The sequence below is a fragment of the Melitaea cinxia genome, chromosome 7 (assembly GCF_905220565.1).
Source record: "Melitaea cinxia chromosome 7, ilMelCinx1.1, whole genome shotgun sequence".
NCBI lineage: Eukaryota > Metazoa > Arthropoda > Insecta > Lepidoptera > Nymphalidae > Melitaea > Melitaea cinxia.
The window spans coordinates 8,357,693-8,381,220 of record NC_059400.1 but is presented as its reverse complement, the minus strand read 5'-3'; the positions used below and the strand labels follow the sequence as shown (position 1 = coordinate 8,381,220).

Here is a 23,528-nt window from a genome sequence, read left to right as displayed (position 1 = left end):
AAAAAAGCATCAAAATCAGTAGGTACCCAGTAAAAAAATATGAGGTGACATGGAAAAAATTCAGTCGAATTGAGAAACTCATCTCATCAAGTCGGTTAAAAATAAAACAATATATTTTATAAAATTTATTTAAATAAAATATAAATGAAACTTTTCATTAAAATACATTTATTTAAACATTTTATTTACAAAATAATTCGGACAGTTTTATGCTGACTAGGTGCATACACAAGCAGAGCTAAAGATGATTTGTTATACTTTAAGTAAATTAATGGCCGAAAATATAACAATAAAAATAAAAATATAAATTTTATATATTATTACAGAAGTTTTTATTTAAAAAAAAATGTTAAAAAGCTTAAAGCGATTCGCAAGTGTTCGCATTTTTAAAGCCGCACATATAGGTACATTAGGTACATAATTATGTTTATTATTCGTTGTGATAGATGTAAAAATGAAAGTTGTACCATGATGAAAAAAAATTATGCAATATAGTATTTTATAATTATCTTAAAACCTAGATAATAATGATTAATACATATTAAATAAATAATCCTTAACTTTATGATGTACTGATTGTTACGTCAATCAAGCACATGCACGAAGACTTTAATACACAAAAGCCTTCACAAGTACTTACACTTTCAGTCCACTATGGGACGGCTTATTTTAGACATGAAAATGGTAGTAATGCTTTTTTTATGTAAAACCAAATGAAATTCGAAGTATGATTTTTTAAAGAATTAACATTGACACTATTTTGGGATGTTGAGCTGTGAGAATAAATGAACATATCCTTGACATTCTACTTTAATAAGAGGATTGGCCCGAGTGATAATCAAAGTGTTGTGTGCCTGGTGGAACACGGTAGCTGGTGTAACTGTGGTTTAAAGCGTGCTGCTGGAAGAAGGAAGTGTAGTCCTTTTTTACCTGCAATTTTAAAATGAAATAAAGACTGTTTTATAAAAATAAAAGCATTTTACGAGTTGTCATTATTGCGTTTCTTACTTTTTTTCACTCATAATAATCAGATATATATATATTTAGATATATATGTGAAACATAATTTTTATCGGTAGATTTCCAGATATATTTATGTTTTTGAGGTTAAAAATAAAGTAAACTACAAACGCTGCCGAATAACTAAATTTAGCGTACATGCAGGTGACTGATCCGAGTGGTGAGTTTTTATAATGTCAAGCCTAATAGAGAAATAGAAAGAGATAATATGAATGTTTATACGATTCGGTGTACAGAGCCGAATACATAAATCTAAATTATTTTGCCATAATTTTGCCTCGTCTAAACGCGTTAGATTGTTACGACTACGTACTACCGATTGATTTTAGGAAGTGCTTGAGTTAATAGAAGTTTTTCGACAAAACAGTCACACATGTCGGTAGCATCACTTACTAATAGTGTATTAAAGTGCGGCATGTACGACATATACCGACAAGCAAGTCGGAACGGTCGGACGGACGCTTAAACCTCGTTCATGGCTAATAATTCAGCAAGCGAATATTGCCGCGGCTAAAACAGATAACGGTGTATTCAGTATTTATTCATTACTAATACATATTATGTATTGATCTAAATTCAAACATATAAAACAATTCATTTAATTTAACTTAAACAATACAATTCAAATTTTCAGCTAATATGCGTTCCTTATGATATAAAGATTTGTATCTACTTGCGTATGAGTATCTATGTTTATACGAAATCAAACATTATATTACACAGGTGTGTACATGTTTGTGTATAACGTGCATAGGTATAAGAAAATTTATGGTACTATTTCTTGTTTCTCTCTCATGTTTAATTATATAAAAAAAAACAGTATTTAAAACTGAAGTATCTATACTAACATTATAAAACTGAAGAGTTTGTTTGTTTGTTTACTTGAACGCGCCAATCTCAGAAACTACTGGACTTATTGGAAAAATTCGTTAGATAGTATGTATTGTTAGATAGCCCATTTTTCGAGGAAGGGTATAGGGTATATAACATTTAGTACCTCTTTGTTTCTTACATTAACGTGGGTGAAACCGCGGTACACATCTAGTATGTAAATAAAACTAACCTTGCGAGGTCTGCAAGCAGGTCCTTTCGCGAGTTGCCTTCTCGCCTCATTTTCTGCAGCCACTGCCTCCTTCACAGACTGTGGTGGCCACTTCTGATCCCCACGCATGTTTACGCCTCCTAGACAAAAAAGAAGCCATTCTATTGAGATATATACTAGGTTTATTAAATATATCTCATCTACCAGTATGTCCTCATGAATTATATATTCAGAAATAATGGAATTTTAATCACATAATTGTTAGCGTAGCAAATAAGAATATTTAGCGTCTATTTTATAAAGTTCAGTAGGTATTCCGTAGTCTAGAAACGATATTCCCTTGCTGTAATATGAAAGCTTTTACTTGTTACGAGACACTTTTCAAAAGCATCGCAGAGACATAAAAAGCAGTTTTAAAAACAATATACCTGCATCGGCGAAGTGCTATGTGCAATATTGTGGCCAAGAAAATTACAAGCTTTTATATATTTTTTATAAACTTTATTACGTTTGGTTTATAAGACTTGAATAAAGTAGACAACATAAATTGTTTCGCGAAAGTATTAAAATTATGTGAGTACTTTTACATCGCATGAAGATATTTTTATTATTAAATATTTTAAAAATCATTTCTATTTTTATGATGACCGCTCTGGTGTAAGGGTGCATATGCCGTGTTGGCGTTCTATTCCCGCTCTTAATTGATATTTGCGTTTATACAAATATTTATTTCCTAAACATTTTTGAATATCATATCAAAAATTGACCGCTCCAGCGGGGTTCGGACCCGCGTCTCCGACTGACCGTGTGACAATTTTTGATACGATATTCAAAAATGTTTAGAATTCCTAATGGTGTGGGTAATACAAAAATAAAATCGTAGATATTTATTTCCTGTGTGATTGCCTACCCTTGTGGGTCTCCCCACCGTGCCTCAGAGAGCACGTTAAGCCGTCGGTCCTGGTTGTTATCATATACACCTGATAGCGATCGTAACTCATATTAAGGAATATATCCGCCAACCTGCATTGGAGAAGCGTGTTAGATTAAGCTCCGATTCTTTTCCCACATGGGGAAATATGCCTATGACCAGTAGTGAAATATTTCAGGCTGAATCCGTTACTTCTATTTTAAAAATCAACATATATTATAATTTATTCTGTATATTTACCTTTGTACGAAGCTGTAGCAGGCTGACTAGAATATACCGGTGGAGGTTGCTGGTGTACGGGGGGTTGCGGGCGCAGTGTTATTGTAGTCGGGGGTGGCTCGAAAGGTTTTTGTGGCGGTTGGTACACGGGCTCAGAGTACTGCGGCTGTGGTGAGTATTGCGGTTGATTGTATTGAGGCTGCAATTATATTTATTTTTAATAAATGAAAGCAAATTGTGGTACAACTGTCGTAATAGTGTGAATTACATTTCATTAAATAATAATATTTGTTAATAGTTATTTTAATAATATCTACATAAATCAAAGCTACATTTTATTTTATATTATCTATACAAATAAATAAAGTTTGAGTGTCTGTTTGTAATATTAAAATAACCGCTTTTTACTAAATGCACATACACGTATACGTACGTATACGTATACATGGTATATATACTAAAATAACATTTTTTACAATTTTTGTCTGTCTGTCTGTCTGTATATATATTCAGAGTAATCTCTAAAACAGCTGGATTGATTTTGACGGGACTTTTACGAGTAGATAGCTGATGTACAATAAAGAGTAACTTAGGCTACTTTATTAAAAAAATTAATTATGTTGTAACTTTGCGAACTGAACAATATTTTTTTGTAATTCCACGCGGACGAATTCGCGGGTACAGCTAGTATTTTTCATAATATTACATTTCATTTATAAATAACCAAAGGTAGAGCCGAACAGAGGAAGAAATTCTGTATTATTTCTTACAAAATAACAAAATTATTTTAGTAAACCTACTCGTAATGCATTTTTCCTTTTTTCTGACTTCTCAACACTGTAGACAGAATCCTTGTTAATGTTACCAGGTATGCAGATAGTAAATATAACGTTTAGCAATTTGTTTATAAATTAATACAAAGCGTTAAAACTTTCTGTGAGTGTTAGCACAATATAATAAAATGAAATTACTCGGTGAATGAAATGTACGTTTGCGTAGGTCGCAGTAGAGTAGAGCTTTGTATTTAATGAAAGATAAACATGTGGAATCGTAGACGACTAGTATAGACACAGTATGACATACATTGTGTATATCTGACTTCGTGCGAGTAAAATATTTTTTAAAGTACAATGATTACTACAGTTTTAAGCCTTATAAACTGTATAAGATAGTATTCAACTATATTAAAAACACAAATATGTCAAATCGTGGGGCACAGCTAGTCTGTAATAATTTGTATAATAGATAAATAGAGTTATAGAATGACTGTATCATTGAGGATGATCACAGGGTATTGGGATTTTTTTAAAGATCTTTTAAGATTTATATTTTCAATGGTTTTGTCCCTAAGGCTTAATCAACATTAGGTTTAAAAGGGTACAAAACAGTATTATTAAAAAAACACACTTAATACAAACTTTGTGTATAAAATTATATAGATAATTAAATATTTTTTGTTTTTACTCTTTTTACTAGTAATAAAATGGTTAGAAACTGTTTCCCGTTTTATTAAAAGTAGCTAGGACTAACAGACAGTAAAATAGAGACTTGCTTTATACTTCAGAAAAGAAGAGCATACAAGTACAATTATTTCAACGACCAAAGCTTCATAGTTTAATGACAGTTTATTTGTGTGTTTAAATTATTCCTTCTATACTTTTATTTCTAGTACTTTAAAACCTTTGTTGCATGTTTTCAATGATAAGCCGCATAAGTATGGGTTCGCTTAAGAATACTTTATTTGTGAAGCATTATAATTCTTAGTAGTAAAATTTAGCATTAAAAAAAACGAGTATGCTTTAGACCACACGACTGAAGTAAAATTTCTTTAACAATAGGCCTGCATAATAGGCCAATACTGTGTCATAGATATACGAAACGTAACTGGCTATGAGAAAATAAAGAAAGAAAATGTGTTTTCTGAATATCATATCAAAAATTGACCGTTCCAGCAGGATCGAACCTGCGTCTCCGAATGACTAATGTGTGGGTAACACAAAAATAAAATCGTACATATTAAGAAAATGTGTGCTCACACCTCTCTCTCTCTTGCTATGTTCGCCTCACCCGATCACATTTTTCGTAACGCTCCCGTCACACATTCAATAGCTTACTCCAAGTCAAACGTGCGTAAAGAAGTTTTACTTCAAAAATAAAACAAACATAAAAACAAATATAAACATTTAGAAGGCATAAGATAATGGACTGTTGTGATCTCCAAACAAACAAAATGATCACCTGTAATTCAATGTGATTTATGAATACGGCTTTTCATATTGTCAGCATTCGATTGTATTACACAGACTCACTACTGTAAAGTCACATTCACTAGTAACTAGACTACAACATAACACAATTACAATACAAATACAAGTTGCATCGCAAGCTTGGTCATTCAAGTTGTAACATAAAACGAACAAAGATATTTGGAGCGTATTGTTTAAAATGTATTAATATTTTAGGATTTATAATTTGAGTTGTGAGATATTAATGATAGTACCGTCACGAAATCATGCGTTTGTATATCTCCTGCGAGGAAACAGAGATTGCCACTCTACCTGGGGGGAAGTGGGAGCCGGAACAGGTGCCCAGCGGCTTTGTTGTTGGCGATAAGGTTGCGCGCTAGGCGATAGCGGGCCCTGGCGATAGGACGGGGCGACTGGGGAAGCGGTGACACCTGGCCCCACAGGGATCAGCTTACTTAGCCCAGTGGGTTCTTGACGCCGTCCTTCACAATAGGCAGGTTGCGACTGAGGCGGTTGGTAAGACTGCTGGTAGGAGTGCGGAGATTGGGCTTGGGGAACTTGGTACTGTGGTTGATATTGAGGTTGTTGATGGGGTTGAGGGGAGTACTGTTGCTGGGGTTGCGGGGAATATTGTTGCTGTGATTGTGGGGAAAATTGTTGCTGAGACGGAGAATGCTGTGCGTTGTTGTTGTATGCAGGACTCTGCTGTAGAGCATAAATGTGACAAATATGGGCTAACTATTTTTTTTTGTTTACTTAACTATAAGAGCGTAAAAAATATAAAAATTGAGTTTCACTATCTTTAATGAAATAAGAACTTAAAATATTAAACGAATGTGATTACAAATTTTAACTAATGAGGATTGTACACAGGTAAACTTCAAGGATCATCATTATAATTATTGGAGAAAAAGTGTTGAAATACATTGTGAATTATTCTATTCGAATAGGGGTTGATTCATGTATTTACATAAAACTTAACCAGCTTTTACGTATACTTCATGCTATTATTGTGCTAAGTAAAAGCAACTTCTGTGCGGCTATATTTACTAAACTTATTTCTATGTACAAGATATACTAATATTCGGTTCAATTTCTAAGTTAATTACCTGCTGCGATTGGTGGTATCCGTTTGTTTCGGGCGCTGGCGGCCACACTACCTTTTTTTGACCTGGAACAATGTTAAAAATCATTTAGTAGTTAGTTCGTGTTATACATTGTGCAAAACGTCTCTAACTGAGAAAGTGATTGCGTTATTTAATAGTGCACAAATTGGACACGTAAAAATAGTCAAGGTTATGTACTCGTATTTAAACGAGATTGAGATGTTACGATGTTATCTGGAGACCACACACTCAGTATACAATACTGAGTTACTTATTCTAACACATCAGCGCTAAATTACCTTGGTCGAAAGTATTCCTGGAATTGCGCCAGAGAATTGAAGAAAAGAAAAATAACTGTTTTTTTATTTATGTTTAGCAATTTATATTTTTACAAGGCGATATTATACAGGAAGAGGTAAAGAAGCTTTTATTTAGTTTTTAGTCTCATTGAAACGCGATTAAAAGCGAGAAATAGCAAGACTATTCTGTCTACGTTTTCCTCTATATTTATACAAAACCTCTACAGTCGCTCACTACTTTTGTATAAGTATTTATTTAATGTGCAACTGGAACTTAAGCAAAATTATATAGTTTCAATGTAGAAATGTATTTTTATTTTATTTCGAAGTACTTTTAAATTAATTCATGATAGAAAATTATTTGTAAAGTTACGTGTACGTGTTAAGTTGTATGTGTTAAGTGTTGCATATATCACTCTTTTACGTCTTGATTTTTTTTCCTGGTTGGATGTCTATAGGTTAAGCATTACTTTCGCCTGCGAGAGCAACACGTTCTGTTATAAATAAAATGTAATAATGATTGGTTAAGTGCCAACATACAATTTGTTAATAAAGTCACAAATCGAATAAGGTAGTCGTGGATTTTTTTTTAAGGATTAGTCCTTTTGCCTCATATGTAACAATGTGAAAATTTTTATAATTATAAAAACTAAAATCGGAGGTGGAAGTCGTAAATAATTTTTGATAAGGGTAAGACTCACAAGATTGTGAAGCGTCTCAGTGTTGCCGCTGGCAGATCAGGACTACGTGTGATTTCTCGACTCTTGCCAGGTGTGTAGGCGCGGAAATAACTAATACATGTATTTTGAGATACCACACCTCTTTGATACAATTCGTGTCTCTTTCACACTACTTGTCCTTTATTAAATATTAAGATTTCATATAAACGTTTCCTTATACAATTATTTGTAAGTTTTATAATTGTGCAAGTTGTATCTAGTTGATAATAACGTAAATTGTAAATGTTGTAATACCTTTAAGATTATATTTGTATTGGTATATTTTGACCAGTTTAAAATCGTAGAACTTAATTAGTTTTGACTGATTTATTATGTTTAGATCATCATAATACACGATCGCTACAATTAATTAACATGCTTATAGAATGACGAATAGGAACGATGTTATACTCGTAACGTTTTGAACATTTGCGTAACAATGCATAATCTATTTATACATACGTAGATTAAATATATATTTCATCAATCAATTGCTGCTCGTTTTGTCTCGCTAAAACTCGAGAATGGGTGGACTAATTTGGATAATTTTGATGTTGAAATATTTGTGGATATTGAGGAAAGATTTAAGCGGTGAGAATTTTTTTAATAAACAACGGAACATACTAAAAACAACAATTAAATTTTCCAATTCCAAAATTTGATGTCTTTTGTCAAAAAAAAAAAAATGTCACTTGGTATCAAGTATTTACCCACACACGCACGTAGCATTCAGAAAGTGTTTTGTCCATATTTTTCATAAATATAGGAAATACTAAGTTCATCGGTCATCTATGCTTCAGCCTGTAATATCCCACTGCTAGGCATAGGCCTCTTTCCCAATGTAGGAGAGAGATCAGAGCTTAATCCACCACGTTGCTCCAATGCGGGTTGGTGGATATATTCCTTACTATGAGTGACGATCGTTATCAGGTGTACATGATAACAACCGGGACCGACGGCTTAACGTGCTCTTCGAGGCACGGTGGGGAGATCTACAAGGACTGCATAAACACCCACACCACGGCAAACATGTAGGGCCAATACAAATGTTTGTCATGTGCGGGGATCGAACTTAATATTTTTAGTTTCTTCTTTACTCTTAATCCCTTAATTCTTTTTTGTATAGCATGCAGATGTCCCAGATTACCAAAGATTATTTTGCCAAAGTCACGTAGAATGGAGAAGTCGTTAACTCTTGACTCATTGGCTTCATATTTGGCATAAAAACGAATGACGTGACGTTGAATCATCAATAGATTTTAGTAGCGACGATCGAGAAATAGTAGGTAATGTTATTAAAATTATGTCCCTAACAACTTTTAATATTATGTTAAAAGAAAAAACACCTAAGTCTCTGATAACCTCGTTGTGCTATGTTGTTATTAAGCGTATTTTAAATTTTTAATTAAAAATATTGTTTGTTCAAAACTTATAAAATTGAAATTGTCATAATTATTGCCAGGTATCAGACCATTTACAAGGTTAATTGGCAACCACAACATATCATGCAATATTTATAATGACATTAAATATGTCGATCAAATTATTTGAGCTTATAAAATTATTTTTAATCTATTCAGGGTTTCGTGTTTAGTTAGTGGTTAGCAGTAAATAACATTATATTACAAAAATAATATGTGATAATGTTATAAAATTTGTTCGTTACATAATAATAAAAGTTTTATCTTGTTTTAAATATAAATATTAGATTTGTATATTATTAAATGTGTTACCAACTGGAAGACTTGAATCTGGATATATTTGAATTATGATTTCAATATCAAATGATAGCGAGGAAATCATTGTTTTGTCAAGGTGTAATTTAATTTTGCGGTGTGAGTGTTTTCGTCTTGAGAGCGATAGCTAATATTCAGCGTTGCATCTTTTCAGCACGTTTTAATATTAGCCATTGATTCATAGAACGCTCGCAAAAACAGAGTCATCAAAAATAGTTACGCGTTGCGTCAAAGAATGCTTATTATAGACTAACATAAATGACATGATAAAAGTGGTTTTTATTAAGTTCAAATCTCTTCAACTTATTTTATTGAATAAAAAAAGTATTCAACGAAATTGATATTATTAATCAACTGCTATGATCAAATTTGAACTAATTACTATCACATTATTGGATAAATTATTATTGTAAGCTTAAGTTATATAACAAGTTATTATTTTATGGCATTAAAAAGTCAAAATTAGAAACCAAAAATTGCAGCTTTAGGAACAATGCAATTTATAGTAAAATTATATTTGTAAGCATTTTTATAAAACTCACTTTTACTAACTTTTATTATTTTTTTATTATTTATCATCTAAATGCACATACTGATATTCTTATACAATTTGCATCGAATAAGCTATAATTATAATGAAAATTTTAAAAAGTTACCAACAAATACAGTTTCAGGCATTTTCTTTCGCACTCAAATTTATACTAACACTAGGAAAGTAATGCACAATCATTACATACAAAATACTTTAAAATTCTTGCCAATATTTTTATACCAATGACCAATTTCCACAACAAGCAGGTGTCAAGTGATGACATGTTGTGACAAGAGAAGGTTTGTTTGTGAGTTATAATTATTATTATTGTGACATTTACCTTTAGTCAGAAATAATTTTATCGAAAATAGTTTAAGTGTTACATATATTATTTACCTCAAAGTTACAAGTTCGCAATTGTTACAATCTGTTATTATTATCAATACTTCAAGGTTTATCTTGCAAATATCATGTTTATTTTTACATCTCATTGCACTTCAGAAGAGATATAGTTGTGACTCAGACACGAAAAATATGTTCTAGACTACATGGACTCGATGCAACTAATCGAATTAACGTTACGTTTTAAACTGTTACATGCGCTAAATGCGAATGGTACATTAAATTGATTCTACACCACTAAGAATACCTTTAGCAGCCTTCATAAGTTCGGAATGAATATAGGACGTAGAGTTGATGTGACCGTTCCAACTACGGTCTGCTTTCGTTTTTTTAGGAGGCCAAATACTTTCAAATCTTCTCTTGGTGTAAACAAGATTTTCCAATATCGCCTGGATTTGGGTGGGGTCTAGTTCTGACAAAGCATTGATTTTAAAATGTTAGTACGGTACATGTACTGGTCAATTTCTTTTAAGCAAGAAATTACTTTTATATTTTGAACATATTTTCAGTTAAGTTTTAGGGATTATTTTAGGGTTGTAATTTATTTTCGAGAAGTGAAACAAGTTTTGCTTAACTAAAAATAAAAAAAAATATATTAATAACTACAAATATAAAAAAAAATAATACAGTAACTATAATAAATAAAATCATTTCTGTTTTCTTGAAAGAAATTTTTGTATCACCGATATCTTTTTACTAATTTGTTTTTGTTACACATGCATTATATAAACTACAGGAAAATTTAACAAATAATGAAGACACTTACTTGGTAAACCTTTTCTGTTTCGTTCTTCTTCCTCAAGCATGCGCAGAACGGCTGAATTTGCAAGATTTGCCGGTTTATCGGTAACCGGATTGTGAAAATCGATACTGCAAAAAAGATCATGTTTATTGATATATCAAGTAGATGTTGATGTTAATATTTGTTAATACTATCATGAATCGTTCGAATCTCTATATATTCATCAACCCCATCTAGTCTAGTTAGCAGTCAGTTACACCTATGTTTGGAAATCACCGAATTATAAATCTGTAACTTAATCTAATAACTAAAAAATCTCTAATAACTAAAATCCACTCATACTATAAAAAAAACTTACTAACATTTAGACAATAAGCAAATCATTATTAACTAACTTCTACATTAAGACAATAAAAAAATATCAACATTTGAAATGGAAATTAATAAGGAAATAAAGGCTTTTTTATTTTATTTTTTATTTATTTTTTATTTTTTTTAACTTTTCTAATAGTTGTTTTCCTATATAATTGTAATGTATGCAAAAAAACAATAAAGTGTTCTGTAATGTATGTAATTCAAACTAAAATTCGCATTGCATTTTGTAACTGCGATTGATAGTCTCACATATCACACACACATCAGCCTATCGCAGTCCACTGCTGGACGTGGGCCCAAGATCGCGACCAACATTCCAGCCCCACCGGTAATCAAAATAGCTGAGCCAATTTGTTTGGAGCGTACTCTCCAGTTTTGCCCGTGGTCACCATGCTCGGCAGGCGGGTTGGTGATCGCAGTGCTGGCTTTATCGTATCGAAGACGTTGCTGCCCGTCTTCGATCTGTGCATTTGAAAGCCAGTAGTTGGATGGTTATCCCGCCATTGGTCGGCTTCACCAGTTTCAAGATGGTAATGAAACTTGGGTATCACGTAGTCGCCTCTTACGACACCCATGGGAAGAGAGGGAGTGACCTATATTCTAAACTGCCGTAACCACACAGCAAACAGCAATTAATAGTCTATAAATCAATAAAATAAAATAAAAAATGTATAAAACCTTTCTCGAGTAAAAGTAGTAGAAGTAAGACTGATGAATTGTTCTTTGTATTCAATGAATAAATTTCCAATCACATTCAGAAAGTCGATTACAAAAAAGTTACTTTATATGTGATACAGGAAACTTGTTGTGAGAAACAGGCGCAAAAACTTGTGACAAAGCGTATGAGATAACTCCGAGTTGATTGTATTTCGAAGTTTCTAATTCTATCAATCTGGCCGATAGATGTTTTAAATAAACTTTTAATCGAGGCCTTTAACCAATTATATTGTACCGGATTACTGTTTAGTGTAGTAATGTGAAAATATAATTAAATCATTTGAACTTGCATTTAAAGTTTAAAATTATATGTAGTTTTCTGTGAGAAAACGCCACATTCAGCTTTAATTTTAACATTTCAAAATAACGTTAAAAATAGCACAAAAAATAATTATGTCGAATATGGAGCACTCGTTTATTTTATGACTCGTTTAGTTTATGAAAGTTAGTGGTTTTTAGGGAATGTTGTCGTCTAGACACTGATTAATTTCTTAATATTGATGCTAAAATTAGTAACTCATGATATACCTATATTAAAATATACATTTTAGCTTGTCAGATGTAGAAATAAAATCATAATATAAAGATATTAATATTAAAAGAGTTTTTGAATGTAAGCCACGTGGACTACAATCGATATTTTCTCTCATAATATTTACAAATAGGGCCATATAAAAAATCAGGTTTGCGTTCACCTCATACCTTTATTGGTAACGAGATCGTGTATCAGTGCCATTTAAGTCATGTGCAACCGAATAAAATAAACAAACATCTATTATTATTTTTTATCCATGTTCTATATAACATTTATATTTAAATAATTATGATAAGCTAAAATTTATTTTATAATATATTATAGTCTTCTTTATAGTATATTGTGATCAAATCAAATCATATCAATTTTAGCTTGTCATAATTATGAAGATATATTATATATGTATTTTCATTTTCTGAACTCTCATGTCCTTAATTTTTCAAATTTTTTCTAGTACTTCAAAGTTACACTGTGGTCATTTAAGACGATACAAAAAGCAATCAAAAGGGATTATGTGTTTTGTTAGAGAAATTGTTAATCTTTTTCATAGCAATTACTTCAACATTAGTTTTGTTCGTATAATATACACGAAGTCGAATTTACTTTGTATAAAAATCTAGGTTTTAATTCTTCTTACTAAGAAGTATTTATTTACCTTTTTGTCACCAAGACTTATTAGTATTCTCTCATAAGATAAAGAAAAAAAAAAATAAGAGAAATTAAAATTTTCTTACCAGTTTCTTTCAATTACCAAAGCCATGTTGTGATCAAAATAATTTATTATTCAGTCAACAACAATTTATTGATGATGAGACTTAATAAATAGATTTAAATATAGATTTATAAGTTTGTTTTTTTTGCCAAACTTAATACATACTGCGAAGATTCTAGTATAACACGTGTTTATTATTAATATATATTAATATAGGTGTATAAATTATCTTTGTATAATTAGAATATCACTATTTCTTGATAATTTAGAACATTAGCGTTGGTAATAATACTTTTTTTTTACTTTTATTAATCGTATAAAACACTTCGATTTCTTAAGCAATATTTTAGTTTTTGTTTCGCGTGTTCACTCTTTAATTCGACTGATATTGAATTTATGATTTTCCGCGTAAACGCATTGCTATGCGACGTCAGATCGTGTCGTACTGCGCAAGCGTACTCGCTAGCCTATTTGAAGTCTCGACTCTCGTGATTATTTTACGAGCGATGACTACACGTTACTAATTTGGAAATAATTGGCTATTCCGGTACTAGCTAAATAAAATATTTTAAATTTTGATCCTTAATATTCAATAACTAAGTGAATAAAAGGATTATGTATCCAGAATCTGCAACTACTTAAATGCTCTAAGTTTATATTAAGCTTTTATTATTGGATCCTTGTTTTGGTACTGACGTACCTGGCGTTATACGGGAATGCATTTAATACAAGCGGGAAGCTACGTCTATGCAAATGTCAGTGCCCCGAAGATGCACGTCGTTTGTGAAATATGTACGAAATTTGAATCATATATATTAGTAATATACTATGGTACTTACCATAGACTTTTTATCATAAAATGCGTAAACGTGATAATCGAATGGAAATAAGCTCTTGTTTATTAAAGATAAATATTAAAATTTAATCTAGCACTAAATCAAGATAGTTAGACATTTTTTATCTTTATAGTTAGTTATATCATTTACTTGAACTAATGTTTGAGCATAAAAAGAAATATTATATATATTATTACAATTAAATTGTTATGTAAATCTTCAATGAATGTTGGTAAAAATACTAATCGTTATACAAAGCAACATATTTGGATCAAAATATTTCTTACTAGTTTAAGTATTATTTCTTGTTTCGTAATATCTAATACTATTAAATGAACAATTCTTGTATATTTACGCGTCAGCCTGTAATATCCCACCTACTGGGCATAGGCCTCTTTCCCCATGTAGGAGAAGGATCAGAGCTTAATCCACCACGCTGCTCCAATGCGGGTATATAGGGCTGCAATATCGTTATAATACGAAGATAAATTTCACGATTATCATTAAAGTTGTAATAGCTCAGCCGGCCGGAATCGACCGATCAGACCTCGGTTCAAATCCCCATGTGAGATCGATTATTGAACGAAGTTCCTTACGGCAGGCTTGACACTTGCCTGGGCGACCGAACTGAAAAAATGTGATACTAAAATCGTAAGAAAAATATATAACGGAAGTGACGTAATATCAGTCATACGACTGTATAATATGACGTTTGTAAAACTAAAATATTACTTAATATTTATATTATATTAATATTACTTATTATACTGTCGACAAAAATAAATAAAAACATACCTATGGTTTTTTATTTCACGTAATAGTTTGAATTATTATTATTTGTTATTTTTTAAAATACTAAATTTCCTAAATACTTTTATGTACTTAATTAAAAACCAATCAACAAAATTAAAAAAAAATCAAGAACTACAATATATATTCAACATTTTTTTTCAAATTGTGTTGCTTCTATACTATCCAAAGAAACTTCGTTCCTACCTGGTGTCCCATGACACCATATATTTTTTTTTTTCATTTTTTTCCAATTGAACTCATGCTTTTTTACTTAAATAACCAGTTCATATTTGTTATTATTATGTAGGTAAAATCGGAAAATATTACTCATATTTTATCAATATGTAATTGGCATTTGAATATGATCGTAGAAAAATACCGAGCTAAGCTCGGTCACCAGGTACTGTATTTTATGTGCCAAAAAAGATGCGTCAACATGGCGTGGATTTGAGTTATTGTTTCTTTAATTATTTTTGTCACCGATTTTGTTACGGTGCTTTAGCATTGTTTATCTATTTTTATTCTATGACAAACAGATTCTGGATGCAGTTTTCGTTTCTGTAGTTGTCCTTAGCCCGTTTCAGTAGATATCAATAACAATTCACCAATAATTGAACTACCATGCAGGAACGCTTTGTTTAATTTCAGTGATTTAGTACGGATTGTGAGTATGTGTAGGCAGGTGTATCTGATTCAACGAATTAGATGCTACGGATGACAGAGCTTTGGTGATTTAAGGAATGTCTTTTAAATGTATCTATGTACGATATAATTTGATGATGTTTTGTAGGATGTGTGCCAAGTGCGGCCATATTTGTTCAATAACAATACTTTATTTTGGATATTTGAAAACCACTATCTAAGTACTTAAAACTCTGTAAATTCTTAAGTATAATAAATAAAAGTAAATTTTTTACTAAATAAACATAATTATATTAAATTAAGGTTATAAAACGGGATATTCAAATATAATAACGTCAGAACACTGGCCCTACTCCACTATTTAATCATTGTACTTTATCTCGTGTGGACTTTACATTGTTTGTCATATTTAAAGTTTAGAATTTGTATATGTACGACCTTCAAAGGTTATTTATTTAGGTTGGACCGTTGCACGCTAACACTACGTTAGTTGAAGGTGAGAAACCAGGTAAGATGTTGTTTGCGTTACGAACCCTACAGTGCCATTGTCGAGGTTCTGCAGATGCTTGTTGAGTGTTTCCTTGATATTTTGCTGGGAATACAAGCCGATGGGTGAATTGAATTGCTTGTGCACTATCTTCGGACCGGTGGCCATTTTGAAGTCGTTCGTTGCGCTGTAAAAAAACATAGTATCACAAAAACTGAGCTGATTACATAACTATTTATAGTATTATAAGCCGATTTCAAAAATGAGGAGGTTCTCAATTCGATTGTATTGTTTTATGTGTGTGCCTCATAACTTTTTACTGGTTACCTATAGATAATTCTTATATGATAACTAGCGAACCCGGCAGACGTCCTGCCAGAAAAACTGCTACCAAATTTGATAGCTTACATACCGATAGCAGCGCCACCTACCGGGTCCAATTGGGATAAAAACTACCCTATCTCCCAAGTTGGACCAAATTACAGATGCTTACATAATTTGATAAAAATTGGTTCAGTAGTTTCGGAGTTTATCTGCAAGATACATCGTAACACAAAATTTTTATATATATAAATAGATTTAGATAATTCTTTTTTTAATCGAAAGCTGACACTTGTCATATAGTCCCATTTAAATTTTATCGAAAATTGGCGAGTACTTTTTGATTTTTTTGTTGTCGAGCAAACAAAATAATTAATCGCTGACTTTCAACTTCAATTGTCTGTCTATAATGTGATTTTTTATTATCTGTTTAGATATGATTGATTAACTCGCTGATTAACTAATTTAATTGACGTTACTTTTAACGAGACCTAAAATTTTAATTTGTAAAATGCCGACTCTGAGGTGCTTTTGAAGCCATTTTTTTATAATAACTGGGTCGGCAATTATTAAGCAATTTAGCTGTGATCTTCTATAAAGTTGAGGCACTTCCCCAGTTGGACTGCTCCAGATTTTGAACCAAATATTTTCCTACTGGCCCCTACCTCTGTAGGTTCAGTCTATTTGAATAAAGTTATTTTTGTTTTTTTATTTTTACCACTGCTCGCTTAATATTATTGAAATGTATTAATTAGTTCTGATAAAGTCAATAACGAAGAATCGTAGTTACTAAACAAAGAGATTTTTTTAATACTTGTATCGATTTCAGTCAAATATACTACTAATGAAATGTGCTGCTGAACTCTGATCTGACCCGAAACCTTTAAATATTTATCTGTGGGGAAATGTCCTCATCTCCTTTGAGACGGATTGAAACTGGAAAAACATGTCTCAGATTTTTAGAGAAATATATGTGACTTTTTAACCGACTTCCAAAAAAGGAGGAGGTTCTCAATTCGACTGTATTTTTTTATGTATGTTACTTCAGAACTTTTGACTGGGTGGACCGATTTCGACATTTTTAAACGGTTTTATTTAGCTCACCCCGTTTGTTTTATTTTTTATTATTCTTGGGTCAAATTTAGTAATTCAAATTTCACCCTCTTCCTGTCAATCGATTAATCTGAAATTTTGTATACACTTTGGATTTTGGTGACAATACAATTATGTTTATTCATTATCATTATAAATTCAAGATGGCCGCCGCTACAAAATGGCGGATAATTTATGTTTTATTAATCCCATCAACATGGGTATCAAATGAAAGGTCTCAACAAGTAGAATACAATTTACTATGCAAAATTGAAATCTAAGCTGGCCGCCGCTACCAAATGTCTGATAACAATTTTTTATCAATCCCACCAATATGGGTATCAAATAAAAGGGCTTGACAAGAAGAATACAGTGCACTATACAACCTCAATATTTAAGATGGGCCTTGCAATAATGAAGCACTAAATGAATTAAACAGAATGCGAAATAAAAACTAAAAACTAGAAAATAAAAATAGGTAAAAAAACTTTTTAAGTTAAACGGTTTTATGTTAAACATACATTGCAATGTTTAAGATAAATGTACTAAAAACCAAAAAATAATAAAATAGATACAGTCGTGGGAATTATAAACATATGCATAGACTAGACTAAAATAAAACCGTGGGGCACGTCAATTGTCTACAAATTATCGACTTAATGTGCGATAGAAGAATCGTTTAATTCGTCGTTAAAATAGGCAGTTGGCCCGCAGACGGTGAGGAAATTACTTACTATTTTCTTGCTCATGGAGATTCCAATAGTTATACACTCCATGTAAATAAAAGAGATGTTTCAACTAGTTTATCGTTGGACATTCACACTGCTGGCTGGCGAGGAATCGTTTCACTGCTCGTAGTTTGTCTTTAATCGACAAAACATATGATAAAAGTACTACTCGCTCACCACTATGAAACCCTAAAACTCGCTTATAATCGAGCTTGCTAGCTTGTTTCCACATTCTAGCCCTATTTATCACACGTCCATCGTTGTCGGTTGAACAACTGCCTAATTATAGTGTAACATTACAAAACAAACATTTTAATCAACGATTGTAGACAATTGACGTGCCCCACGGTTTTATTTTAGTCTAGTCTATGCATATGTTTATAATTCCCACGACTGTATCTATTTTATTATTTTTTGGTTTTTAGTACATTTATCTTAAACATTGCAATGTATGTTTAACATAAAACCGTTTAACTTAAAAAGTTTTTTTACCTATTTTTATTTTTAATCGAAAAGTGGTGTGTGTCATTTGGTCCCACTTAAATTTATTTGAGATCTAACAACTACTTTTCGAGTTATATCTAATAATGCGTTTTTTCGTCGACCTACGTTGTATTATACTACTACGTTACCGCATAACTTATTACTGGGTGTACCGATTTTGATGATTTTTAATTTAATCGAAAGCTGATATTTATTTTGTGGTCATATTTAAATTTCATAGTGATCTGATAACAACTTTTTGAGTAATCTTTGATAACGCGTATTACTTCACTATATTTTCGTCTCCCTACGTTGTATTACTTGTCGATGTAATTGAAGTTGGTTTTTCTCGTTTGCGAGCAAATACAATTATTAATGTTGCGGTACAAGCTCGAATTTAAGCCCGTGAACTTTATTTTAAAATTTGAATATTCATTGCGCTATGCAATGTCGACGGTGAAATATATTATATTCTTATATTAAAAACAAGAAACGGATAAAAGTTTTTGAAGAAAAATTTAAATGTGAATTCAATATGTTTTCGTTGTTTCTGATATACGTGACAAAAATATAATGTCAGAACATTTTGAAGATATTATGGCGCTTAATTGGAAAGATGTGTTTATGCTTTAGACATAAGAAAAATTGGATTGTCAATTTTTATCCTCCTCATGAGGTAATTTTATTATTCTCTCGTAAGATTCATGCCTCGGGTTAGAGACGAAGCTCCCCGTCTTATTACGATTTTATTAGCCCTGCCACCGACGACGACGGCTATAATATTTTTTGCTAAACACGTGTGAGACAGGTAGTTTAGAACTCAGTGCTAGAATATTTTACATAATATTGCTAATTTTAAGTAATATTTTATTACATAATAATATAGGTATTTTTTTTAAATAAAAATTACAACCTGATGTTATATTGAAGTGTCGTCATTCTCGTTTAAAATATAATGAAATAAATGCTTCATACTCAATAGCTTATAACATATTTAATGGCTTTTCTTAACTTATATAAATAGTATTCACGCGCTTTTAGTTGCCCATGCCATTTTTTACAATATATGCCATATTTAAAATATTTGTTACCATACGGTACTTTACTTTTTTCGCTACTATACTGTTTCTTACCATAGTTTATCGCTTATTATTATTATTTAATGACTTAGAACATATTTTTCTTCATATTATATGTTTCAAGGGCGGATATTGAACTATGCGTTGACAAATGAATGGCAATCTTGTCTTTTGAGGATTGTTATTATAATTGTCTAAGCATAAAAATAAAATGTTAAAGACTTGAAATAAATTACAATTATTATTTTAATTTGAAGAAATGACCTTGGACTCTAGGAAACATAATCTTGTTTGCTCGCAAAGGAAATAATTGTGTTTGCTCGCAAACGAAAAAAAAAACCGACTTCAATTACATCGACGAGTAATACAATGTAGATCGACGAAAAAATAGTCAAGTAACTACGCGTTATCAAAGATTACTCAAAAAGTAGTTATCAGATCTCAATCAAATTTATATGTGACCACATGACAAACATCAGCTTTTGATTAAATTAAAAATTTTTAAAACCGGTACACCCAGTAAAAAGTTATTGCGGATTTTCAAGAGTTTCTCTCGATTTCTCTGAGATCCCATCATTAGATCCTGGTTTCCTTATCATGGTACGAAACTAGGGATATCTTCTTTCTAACAAAAAAAGAATGATCAAAATCGGTACATCCAGTAAAAAGTTATTGCGGATTTTCAAGAGTTTCCCTCGATTTCTCTGGGATCCCATCATTAGATCCTGGTTTCCTTATTATGGTACTAAACTTGGGATATCTCCTTTCCAACAAAAAAAGAATTATCCAAATCGGTATATCCAGTAGAAAGTTATGCGGTATAATACAACGTAGGTCGACGAAAAAAGCGTCAAGTAAAAACGCCTTATTAGATATAACTCGAAAAGTAGTTGTTAGATCTCAGATAAATTTAAATGAGACCAATTGACACACACCACCTTTCGATAAAAAAATAATTGTCGAAATCGGTCCACACGGTCAAAAGTTCTGACGTAACATACATAAAAAAAAATACAGTCGATTTGAGAACCTCCTACTTTTTTGGAAGTCGGTTAACAAAACCAAGTTCAATTCCATCGACAAGTAATATGTTATAGGTAGACCGTAAAACAGTCAATTAAATACGCATTATTAGGGATAATGCAAAAACTGCTCGTCAGATCTCAATCATGTGTAAATGTAACCACATAATAAGCACCAGCTTTCGATTAAATAAAGAATCACCAAAATCGGCACACCCAGTAAAAAATTAAGACAACACACACACACATGTAAAAATACAGTTGAATTGAGAACCTTTTTGAAGTTAGTAAAAAATAATTGTCACTATAAAAGTAAATAAATATAATCTTATATACAAAATTCTAGTGTCACAATGTTAGTTACTATACTCCTCCGAAACGGCTGGACCGATTATTATGAAATTTTGTATACATATCGGGTATGTCTGAGAATCGGTCAACATCTATTTTTCATACCACTAAGTTATAAGGGTGGGGGAGATTAAGAGGGCTAATAACATACATGGAAAAAAACGTTTGCGGTGTCAGCTAGTATGATATAAGTGTGTGTTTGAAAGATTTAATTTTGTGTTAACTACCGTACTACTTATTATTATTGTTGTTGTAGATATATTTATAAAATCATTGCAAATAATTTATTTAGTTACACTTTTACGTTTTTATGACGCATTATATATCTAATAACGATTGGAATTTCTTAAAAAAATATTTTTATGTATATTGTTTTTTGTTTAGCCAAAGAAAAAAGCTTATTATCATAAATGCTTTCGAACTTGTACGTCTATTCAGATAATAATTCAACGAGTGTGGCGGAAAATGTGTAGGCGCGACTAAAAAAGTTCACGTTACTGTTTGAAAGATACGTTATTTAAAGAATACTGTGTCTGTTTTTATATAATATAGCTACATTTTGGATTAATAATATTATACTGTAGAAATAGAGCGAACTCATATTAACTGCAAATATCAAAAGTCCTAAGTATAAAAATGCTTAGGATTTTTTTTCATTTAATTTTAGAGTTAAAGTTTTTTTTATATCTATTATCGTTTTGTCAATTGTTTTTATTGCACTATGTTTATGTTACTGTAATTATTAAGATTAGATAGGATATTTGAAACTTTATATTATATGAAATATTTTATGTCTGGAACAGTTTAAATGCCGATACAGCTGTTGGTAGAGACAAGGTTAACAATACCGTCATCAAGGTTAATAATATTTCGGTTATATCGTCCAGACTATTAAATGTACAGAAATAGTTTCTAATACTTTTCTTAACAATAGGCTTTTACTTTTCCAAATTAATTTCTTGTGAGAAGTGTAACGTTAGGCAAAGTGCCCGTGTGTAATATGTACAGCTAAAGCTATTAAATAATCATATACACATGCACGCTTAAGTTCTCTCCACGCTGACGAAGCGCATTCTACGTATTCGTGAAAATGAGACGCGCTATTTTCAGAAGCATGGAGTAATGTTGATTATTTTTGTAACGGAATATTCTGGTGTAAAGTTAGTCATGGATTTCGAGGTCGTCAGGTTACAAACGAATAAAAAAACAGATAAGTCTAAAGCATTTATTAGTGCAAATGTTACATGAAGCATTGAGCTTTATGAATCGATAGTACCTTGTGCGGCGGAGAGGTTCGTGCGAGCGACGGCGGTGCCGGACTCTAACTGAGCTCTGGTAGGCGGCGCGCCCACTCTGCGGCGCGGGAGCTTGCGACCTCACCTGTAATGTTTCATTAATTCCATAGTATGCACATACCAAATGTTCTCTTCATTATTTCATTTATAACATCTATTTCATTTTTAGAAAGTTAAACATTTAGCGAATTACGATTTTTTTTTTTTATAAATATTATTGTACGTATCACACTTGTAAATTACAAGAAACAGTGCACCCAAAAACCATGAACCACGAACTAAATTCCGTATCGTATCAATATTTAACATATTGATCAACATATTTTAAAACATACACCCTTAATTTAAGTTTTACAAAGTTTAAAGTCAAGTGAAACAATTACCCGTGAAAAACAAAACGTTACGTTTCACAATATTTTCCTTGAACTTCAACTGCTTTGCACTAATGAGCTGTGATAAACAAACTACTCTGGTAAAGACGGCTTCTAGTCTGCGAATGAACTAACACTTTCTATCACAGAATATGATACAATTTTATTGTCTATTTTTAAACAAGCAAAGTACATGAAGTGACGTAGTTATAAATTCCATTTTAAATCTGCCGAAATAAACATTAAGGTTATTGTACTTTATTTTGTTTTCGGTTCAACAGAAGTTTTGCAAAGAGCTATTTCGATTAGTGTAATTAACATATGTTTTAGTATGACAATTTTTTTATGACAGATAGCAATTTATATATAATATTTAACGAATACTATATCTATTTATACTTTTAAGAAATAAATTTCAAGTTTTATCGGTTCACGTCAAATTTTACACAAGATCCGAATAAAATAAATCTGTACTTTTAAGTAACATTTTATTATTGTATTGAAAATGTAATACTATACCCTCAACAACTATGCATGTAACTCTCATCATCATGTATTTTATTTTTATTGTGAAATGAATTAGATGAAAAATAATGAAAAGAAACGCTTGTTTTATTTGGTCAAGTGAATTATTTTAATATCGCATAACACAATGTTGGCGCTAGTTTAGAAGCTTATGTACCTTGTGTATCTTAT

At 31.4% G+C, this 23,528-nt stretch overlaps 1 protein-coding gene across 4 annotated transcripts; it reads right to left on the bottom strand.

Annotated features, from left to right (window-relative positions):
• Positions 1 to 151: 151 nt before the first annotated feature.
• On the bottom strand, positions 152 to 22,991 carry LOC123655313 (extensin). Of its 4 annotated transcripts, none has more exons than XM_045591124.1 (10): positions 22,845 to 22,991; positions 22,443 to 22,546; positions 16,137 to 16,277; positions 11,019 to 11,122; positions 10,500 to 10,664; positions 6,568 to 6,629; positions 5,771 to 6,163; positions 3,234 to 3,411; positions 2,084 to 2,202; positions 152 to 930 (listed from the first exon to the last, which is right to left on the bottom strand). In XM_045591124.1, the coding sequence occupies exons 3-10, from the start codon at positions 16,256 to 16,258 to the stop codon at positions 811 to 813; spliced, it is 1,263 nt and encodes a 420-aa protein (XP_045447080.1). In that variant the 5' UTR covers positions 16,259 to 16,277; positions 22,443 to 22,546; positions 22,845 to 22,991; the 3' UTR covers positions 152 to 810. The 4 variants fall into 4 exon arrangements, with proteins under 4 accessions (XP_045447080.1, XP_045447081.1, XP_045447083.1 ...); XM_045591125.1 differs by having other exon boundaries at positions 5,771 to 6,160; XM_045591127.1 differs by lacking the exon at positions 5,771 to 6,163.
• Positions 22,992 to 23,528: the final 537 nt, after the last annotated feature.

Excerpts from the sequence above, each read along its gene's own strand:
- LOC123655313 (XM_045591124.1), bottom strand. The coding sequence starts at position 16,258 with ATGGCCACCGGTCCGAAGATAGTGCACAAGCAATTCAATTCACCCATC. Across the intron at positions 11,123-16,136 it reads CTCGACAATGGCACTGTAGG|TATCGATTTTCACAATCCGG; the intron begins GTTCGTAACGCA and ends TCTTTTTTGCAG. Across the intron at positions 2,203-3,233 it reads TGCTACAGCTTCGTACAAAG|GAGGCGTAAACATGCGTGGG; the intron begins GTAAATATACAG and ends TTTTTTGTCTAG.